The sequence below is a fragment of the Ruditapes philippinarum genome, unplaced genomic scaffold (genome assembly GCF_026571515.1).
Source record: "Ruditapes philippinarum isolate M1 unplaced genomic scaffold, ASM2657151v2 ctg9857_1_1_1_1, whole genome shotgun sequence".
In the NCBI taxonomy this organism is placed as follows: domain Eukaryota; kingdom Metazoa; phylum Mollusca; class Bivalvia; order Venerida; family Veneridae; genus Ruditapes; species Ruditapes philippinarum.
The window spans coordinates 26,534-35,732 of record NW_026856001.1 but is presented as its reverse complement, the minus strand read 5'-3'; the positions used below and the strand labels follow the sequence as shown (position 1 = coordinate 35,732).

General features: G+C 35.4%; 1 protein-coding gene across 1 annotated transcript; it reads left to right on the top strand.

Annotated features, from left to right (window-relative positions):
• Positions 1 to 6,084: 6,084 nt before the first annotated feature.
• LOC132745076 (uncharacterized) lies at positions 6,085 to 8,597 on the top strand. Its single transcript, XM_060733908.1, has 2 exons — positions 6,085 to 6,389; positions 8,486 to 8,597. Exons 1-2 carry the CDS (start codon positions 6,085 to 6,087, stop codon positions 8,595 to 8,597), a joined length of 417 nt encoding a protein of 138 aa, XP_060589891.1.
• The last annotated feature ends 602 nt before the right edge of the window (positions 8,598 to 9,199 follow it).

Sequence of the window (9,199 nt, the reverse complement as noted above, 5' to 3'; positions counted from 1 at the left end):
TGGTTTTCCGGACAATAACTAGAGTTAGGAATGAGATATTGTTATCAAACTTGGCGTATAGCAAGCTTATATGAAGACTTTGGTTGGTATTGCATTTGGGCTTTTGGGGTCAAGGTCAAGTTACCGTTACGAAAAATAGAAAAATGGTTTTCGGACAATAACTAGTTAGGAATGAGATATTGTAATCTTATTTGGTGTATAGGAAGCTTATATGAAGACCTGGGTTGGTATTGCATTTGGACCCCCTAGGATCAAGGTCACCGTTACAGTGTTACTAAAAATTAAAAAAACGGTTTCCGGACAATAACTATAGTTAGGAATGAGATATCGTAATCAAACTTGGTGTATAGCAAGCTTATTGCGAGACCCCAGTTGCGATTACAATTAATTGAAATATTTCTTTGTACACAGTTGATAGTTTGTGTTAAAATCTTTCTTCAGACTACTTTTTTTCAAAAAGTCAAAGTTGCTGGTGGGGGTATTAATCACCTTCAGTGATAGGTCTAGTTTCCATTTCTGTCATAGATAAAATGTGACAGGTAAATGTAGATGAATTACATACAAGCATTTTAAAATGGAAGTGAACATTTATACTGATCAATATTACAAGTGACAAAATACTTTGACAGAAAATAAAAGGCTTTAACTTTAATGTAGTGTGTCGTCAATAGAATGATAACATTTAAAGTGTATTTCTCATAGTATGAATAAAAAATCCATAACGCAGTTTATCTGTACACCTGCTATTCTGAGAAACATATTCTTCTGTGAGTTAATGAAAAAGCTAAAAAAGTAACAAATGAAGATTTCTTATTCTTTTCCACTTCCTTCCATCACTACCACTCGTGTCAAGTGTCCTCTTACTAGCACTTTTAAAATCTTACCCTTTACTTGACAGTCTGTTTTTGAGTCTCACTAACTTGGCGAATTTTTTTGGCACGTTCGACCTTTTAGAGTTGGACTGAGGTACTAAGTACTTTATCATGCTGCTTCTTCTTTTCTTCTTCCGTGTTCTTCAAATATTTCTGATATGTGTCATACGCAGAAATACAGGCCTTTTCCATGTTTGCATTTATTTTAAGGTCTGTACTTTTAAAATTCCTTTTTCTGAGTGTAGTTTTCACGATGGCTACAGCTTCATAATTGGCAATTGTCATTTTTGTTCTGTCCTTCTCTACAATATCGTCCATAAAATTGAATGTGGACCACTGAAAATAGTGAGTAGTGTTGTGACAAGCTCCTTCAGTTTGGGGTAGTGCATATCAGAAAGTCTTTCAAAGAAAACACCTTGACCCAGTACCCACTGTCTACACGGTCTTCTTCTTTGTATGACGACTCAGTCTCTTTTACCTGCTGGTCAACGTTGTACCTGGTGGCCTCCACAGATAAAGTTCCAATATATTCGTCACTAAACAGTCGTGGCGGCATTTTCTTGACAAGATTTCCAAATGCCTCTTCCACTAGACTATGACCAAGAAGTTCATGGTCGAGCACAGTCATCTGTCTCTAGTGTGGTTATTGAGAGGCGTTTGAAGCATTTTCTTTGCAGCCATAACATAGCCATTTCTTAGATTTCTGTAAAAGTTTGTGACCCAATGTTGGCAGGATTTATCAAGCCTGGCTTTGTGTATATCCACATGTGCAAACTTTCCAAACCCCAGGTGTCTGTCAGCCTTTTTAATTTCTCTGTCTGTTACATCCAACTTCACCAACTAATTTACTCGTTCTGGAATATGTTCTGGTTTGATAAACAGTCCTAACAACTGTCGAGTTACATCCAACATTCTTGTATGCAGGGTATGGATAAGAGGTTTCTCAGATTGGAAGGCTTTAAACCCCCAACATCCGATCAGACTATCGGATGCAAATTAACTCTCTCTCTACATGTTTTATCAGTGATAGACGTCCAGCTATTCTGGCTTAGTGAAGTATATCTAAAAAAAAAATTTGAAGCAGAGGATGGGTTTTTACACAAAAATAAATCTTATTATAATAATCACATGACTGCATGTAGATTTTTATTGTATTTCTCTCAGAGTCAACACAATTTAGCTAAATATCTGATCACCAGTTGTATGTCTTCCGTTTTAGGACTTTAGTTTTAACTTTTCTCCTTGATGTCAAAGGGTCAGTTATATCCTTCTCTGATGTCACTTTTCTGTTTACATGTTCATTCCAGTCAAGTGTTGCAATGTTTGTTCGAAACCTGTACACTTTTTCAGAAAAGTTTATTCTTTATCATAATATTGCAACAATGAATTATTTAAACTTTCTACATAATATGTATCCATACAATGTACATAATCTTTAGCAGTTTTATGGATTTGAATGTTTGTAAGAACAGTTGTCAAAAGTTTTTCAGCTTTTGGGTCAGTAATTATAATTTTGCTGCTTTCATAATTTCTATCTGTTTTGCATCTAAATGTTTCATGACAATTCTTGCGTTTGCCTTTAATGTTCAGCAATGTTTAGTATGCTAGTTTTAAGGTTTTCTTCTTTACCATCACAGTTTTTCATGGCCCAGTAGACATGCGTTATGACGCTGGCAGCTTTTTCTGATAATTCTTGGTGCCAAGTTGAACCTTCTTTATATGTTGGACCTGAAGAAACAGTTTTGACTTGTTTTGTGAGGTGTTTTGTTCCATGCAAGATATCATTCGTTGATGTTCCACTGCGTTCTGTTTTGATAAATTTGTTAACGCTTGCATTTTTCTCATGGCAATATATGATTTTGTCTTTGTATATATACCGATCAAAATAATCATATAATTTTTGGGTTCCAATAAGTTCATGTTTTTAAGATGACTGAATCTTTTTTTTGTTACATGTACAGTTTTAAGGACTCGGTGTGTATTTGTTCCTATACACACAAAATCTGTGTGGTATGAATTATTTCTTGTGTCGTGTCGTGCATCAGTCAAAATGTCAATAAATTCCTCTCCTGCATTTGATTGTATTTCTGACTTTATTGCCAGATCACATGCTTCTTCTGTCATTTCACCTACAACATTGCTGTATTTAGAAAACACTTCATTAATGTAGCTTTCTCCAAGACAGCCTATACCAGCACCAGATGATAATCTATTTAACTGGTTAGGAAGTATTCCTGACACAAAATATACATGCAGCATTCTTAAATTAGCAAAATATTTCTGTCTCAAGTATTGAGTGCTACTCCATGTCAAACTATGTTTGCTTTTGCATGTAAATTTAAGGACACCCACATGTCCAAAGTAATTGGTAGAGGATAATATGAGCTGTTCCTCACACGATTGTGAGTGACTTACAACACACTTAATTAAATTATCTTTGTTGCTTGGAACTGCTTTCACCATTGTCATCTTCATTAATGCTTTGAAACGAAGTATCGTGATAACGGGCACCTTTTTGTTTCTCTTGGCTCTCAGATGTTGATTGATTGGTCTCAATATATCGAGCCTTGTACGAAAAAACTTCTAATAACTGTTTTGATGTAACATTGTTAGGATTTCCTTGACCTAAATGCGATTTTATATCTCTAACAATGTCCATAATATCCTGCTTCTCCTGTTCATTTTCACACATAAATCTAATTTTGTCTTCAATAAATTTTTTTCTTCTTTCCTGATCTCGTTTTTTAACATAACTTATTATTGTATTGGATTATCCTTGTAATATTTCCTCTTTTGACCTTTATCATCCATTTTTCCATATACAATGTGTTTAGTTATTTAGTATGCTTATTGATATATTATTTAGACTATTCAGAAAGAGTAATAATTATCATGCTGCTATGAGCAGAGATTAAACAACATTTCATATTTCTGTGTTTAATTAGCATACAACACTACTATACAGGAGGGGTGACAGGTATTGTAAGGTCTTATTTTTAATACTGTGTATACCATTTCTCATTTCTGCTTTACCTGTAAATTCGATAAATATTCCCGCGTCCATCTTTTCTAAAAATAAATTTGCTAAATACTGCATTGTATACGCACCGGTCTCATATATCGACCTGTGTCTTACGACGCATTACTCACCCCAAATGAGGGTAAAAATGACTCCGACATAAAGAAGTCCGCGTAGGGATGACGATTTTATTTAATTAAACATAATATATAACAATAAGTGATTATATTTGTTTATTGCTTCTAAGGGATCACTGTTTTCCAGATTTTAATATTGCAAGTGCAATTGATAGCTCGACTGCGTTACTATTTATTCAAATATTCAAAACAACTTTCACTTTCGGTTTTAAACTAACAATGGACGAAATACTGTCACGCGTGTTAAATGATATTGGGTTTGTAAAACCACTAAAAGATTGCCAGAAAGAGTGTTTGACGCATGTTTTGTGTAAACATGATGTACTGGCTATTTTGCCTACAGGGTATGGGAAAAGTTTAATTATGCCCCCATTTCGAAGAAAAGGGGGTATATTGCTTTGCACTTGTCGGTCCGTCGGTCCGTAGACCAAATGGTTTCCGAGTGATAACTAAAGAACCCTTAGGCCTAGGAACTTCAAACTTGGTATGGTGATTGGTCATGACCAGTAGATGACCCCTATTGATTTTGGGGTCAAGGGGTCAAAGGTCAAGGTCACATTGACCTTGTAGGTAAAAACGGTTTCTGATCAATTACTAAAAAACGCTTAGGCCTAGGAATTTCCAACTTGGTATGATGTTTGATCATGACCAGCAGATGACCCCTATTGATTTTGGGGTCAAAGGTCAAGGTCACATTGACCTTGTAGGTAAAAACGGTTTCCGAGTGATAACTAAAGAATCCTTAGGCATAGAAACTTCAAACTTGGTATAGTGATTGGTCATGACCAGTAGATGACACCTATTGATTTTGGGGTCAAGGGGTCAAAGGTCAAGGTCACATTGACCTTGTAAATAAAAATGGTTTCCGATCAATAACTAAAGAAACTTAAGGCCTAGGAACTTCAAACTTGGTATGGTGATTGGTCATGATCAGTAGATGACCCCTATTGATTTTGGGGTCAAGGGGTCAAAGGTCAAGGTCACATTGACCTTGTAAGCAAAAACGGTTTCTGATCAATAACTAAAGAACCCTTAGGCCTAGGAACTTCAAACTTGGTATGGTGATTGGTCATGACCAGCAGATGACCCCTATTGATTTTGGGGTTAAGGGGTCAAAGGGCAAGGTCACATTGACCTTGTAGGTAAAAATGCCTATACGATCAATAACTTAAGAACCCTTAGGCGTAGGAACTTCAAACTTGGCATGGTGATTGGTCATGACCAGCAGATGACCCCTATTGAGTTTTGGGTCAAGGGGTCAAAGATCAAGGTCACATTGACCTTGTAAGTAAAAACTGTTTCTGATCAATAACTTAAGAACGCTTAGGCCTAGGAACTTCAAACTTGGTATGGTGATTTGTCATGACCAGCAAATTACCCCTATTGATTTTAGGATCAAGGGGTCAAAGGTCAAGGTCAAATTGACCTTGTAAGTAAAAACGGTTTCTGATCAATAACTTAAGAATGCTTAGGCTTAGGAACTTCAAACTTGGCATTGTGATTGGTCATGACCAGCAGATGACCCCTATTGATTTTGGGGTCAAAGGTCAAGGTCACATTGACCTTGTATGTTAAAACGGTTCCCGATCAATAATAAAAGAACCCTTAGGCCTAGGAACTTCAAACTTGGCATGGTGATTGGTCATGACCAGCAGATGACCCCTATTGATTTTGGGGTCAAGGGGTCAAAGGTCAAGGTCACATTATCGTTGTAGGTAAAAACGGTGAATTTACTAAAAACGCTTAGGCCTAGGAACTTCAAACTTTGTATGATGATTGGTCGTGACCAGCAGATGACCCCTATTGAGTTTTGGGTCGAGGGGTCAAAGGTCAAGGTCATGACCAGTAGATACTTGATTACCCTTATTAATTGTTTGATCACTGGGTCAGAAGTCATGCATAATAACCTTATCACATGACTAATTGGCTGCTGATAGGGGGCATACATGTTTTACAAACATATCTTGTTTTTCAAGTGGCACCATTTGCGTTAAAAGTCAAGTATAATCTGGTTTCTTCAGTATGCATAATTTTGACACCCTTGAACAGCATCATGATGGACCAGATTAATTCATTGAAAAAACAAGGAATAGATGCATGCTGGTTAGATTTTGATTGTCAAAGTGGCCAGGCCCTAGCCGACGATATTTCTGATGATGAGGAGGACACAGTTCCACAGGGTCAAGGTGTTGTTATTAATGTGCCTTTAGAGGACATCATTACAGGAAAATTCACTTTGGTATATGCTCACCCAGAGGCGCTTCTCAGCACCGGTAAAGGGACATACTTATTAAGTGCAATGAAACGAAAGGGCATTATTGCATGCATAGCTATTGATGAAGCACACATGATACTTGAATGGTAATTTCTTTAAATGTTCATTTATATCAGTGTATGCTTAGCAGTTCCCAGTTATAGACAATTACTAAATTATATAACTTTTTGGTTATATCCTAGATTAGACCCCTTATCCCGAGCCTTCTAAACCAGGAGTTATTAATGCATATGTAAAAGTAAAAGGTAAAGGTCTTGTTTATTATAGTGTCACCTTACTGAAAGGGCCAGCCATTTTGACACCTTTTGCTTGCATACCATGTACCTCCCAATTCCTACCACTATGCCAGGCGCCAGGCGGATAGAAATCGGTAACCATTCATTTAACTACCTCGCGGCTCACGAAGCGGCCATTTCGGAACGAGTCCCACGAGAAACATTCATCCTTCAATTAACGCTCCCCGTGGGGCTCGAACCTTCGACCTCCCGATCCGAAGGCGGACGCCTTAACCACTAGGCCAACGGTACCATATGTATGTATGTCTATTCCATGACTAGAAGCACTAGCATAGTGTTTTGACTATATTTTTTCTGTGAGCCAAGTTGTTGTGTCTATGCATTACATTTGTAACAAAAAGTATTTCAGGGGTAGTGTACTAGGATGGGACTTGAATTCACGACTGTCAATAAGTATGTGTTAGCACATAATTCCAAGCTTTTGTGGTGTCATAAACTACACATCTTTCCCGACTATTTGTATATGCCTGGTCTAGGCATAATTGCCTTATATTTTCACATATCGGATTGGTGGCCCTCGTCTCAATCCCGGAGTTATGAGTGCAACCCTTGATTCTCCAACATACATGTATCGGTTTGTTCATATGATATTACTTAATACAGATCTTTATTTGTATTTGAACAAGAAAGAATAATTAGTGTTTCATATTGTAAGAACGTAACTTGATTGTGTCCTCTTTGTGGGCATGTATGTGTCTTGCACTATGGGTCACTAACCAATACTAACAGTCTACTGACCAGCTTGACAAATTGAAATGCCTCATTGTGAATATAAAGAAACCAATCCGCAGAAACATGACTGAAATTGTTTGTTGGTTTAATTACCTCATACCTTTACTTACAGTATGACAATGCTCCACAATGTTTCACTTATTAAAAAAATGACCAGCATTAGGACTAATTAAAGCTGCATGCCTCCAGTTGAGCTAAAATATTTCAAGAAATTCAATCTCTAGAAAAATGTATTAAGATCATAAGAAAAGTAAAAAGATTCAATATTTAATTAATTATTTAGATTTTATGTGCGATTAAATACTGATTTCACAGTATCAATCACTAAAATTTTATTCCGAAACTAACGTAGTAGGAGATATATATGTATATTTTGACCTCTTTAATTGGTAATTTATCTGGATTGTAAGTGTGGTTTGTAATGTGTAAATCATTTTCTTTGTTCACTTAACAGTATTTTACTTTAAACACTGTTCTGGAATTGTTAATTTAATTGTAATAAAATCTATAACACAGTAGCATTTCTTGCACATTTAATTTTTGTACTTCTACATTGTATGTTGTACCAAAGCAGCAGAAATAATATACAAATATTATTTAAATATATCAATGATAATATCTAATAAAAATATTCTTAACTTAGTAAAATATATCTGGTGATAAATAATAGTAACAGCTGTATACTTTAAAAGATGGTAACATGACACAAGTCAGCTTTTGCATATTATAATGTACTGCGTTGTTAAATTGATTAAAATAGCTCAAGATTTTATTGACTCAGGGGAACAAGTTTTGACTGTTTCACAAATGCACATTTATACTCTCCCAGAAATGGTAGTTTGTGTATATCTAAAAATGTACTGTTACCAAAACATAAAATTGCACCAAAGTTTTATGTTACTATCAATCTAGAAAACTTATAAAGAAATTACAGCTTAAATTCCCAAGTTTTGACCCTTTTATCCAACTATATTTTAAAGCAAATGTAAATTTTACCTATATACTTGCAACATAATTTGCACATGTATTAAATTACATATTAGGTCAGCTAACTTCATGGCAATTGCTTACACAACATTGTTGTATATTCTATAAAAAAGTATAATTGTAAATAGTTACAGTGATGATTATGTAGATCCATGTTAATATTACAGGAACAAAATAGTATTTGAGGCCACACTTAAAAAACATATCCAGTTATACTGTGTGCCTAACTTAAAACTTTTGAGCATTTTACATCCAGAAGTGGAGCTGACGACAGTTTGATTAAATTATTTGAGTAACTTTATAATATAAACCTTTGCAAAATTTCCGTTTTTTTTTTAGCTTGAACTGCATAATATTACAAATTAACATTCATAAAATGTTTTAGTTATTGATACAAATTGACAAAACTTTTAGACTTTTGCCTAATTTTTCCAAGACAATTTTTGCCTATTGCCTGTTTATTGTTTTTGAACTTGATTTATATCAAGTTTGTTAACAGCTCTTCTACTATGCCTAATGACAAATTCCTTTAGTTTAAGCTTGTCAACGTCCCCAATAATATTGGCTGAAAGTTTCTTAAATGAATCCATTTGTCTACTTTTGTTACCCTTAAAGGGTCTTAAAGCTCTTAGCTTTGTGCCAAGAACAAGCAAATCCTCTTTCAAAGTTTTTGGTTTCTTATTATTTTTTTTCTGCCCTCTGTTTTGAAGTCCACTAACTAGCTCACTAACAACAGGTGCAGCCTTCGACACTCGCATCATCGCTTTATCTGTTTTTCCAGCACCCAATCCCCTTATCACATGCTTAACCAGTTTTATGTTGTTTTCTTGTTGCATATCTGCAGGTTTATTTTTCCCTGGTCTACCTTTACGATTCACAAG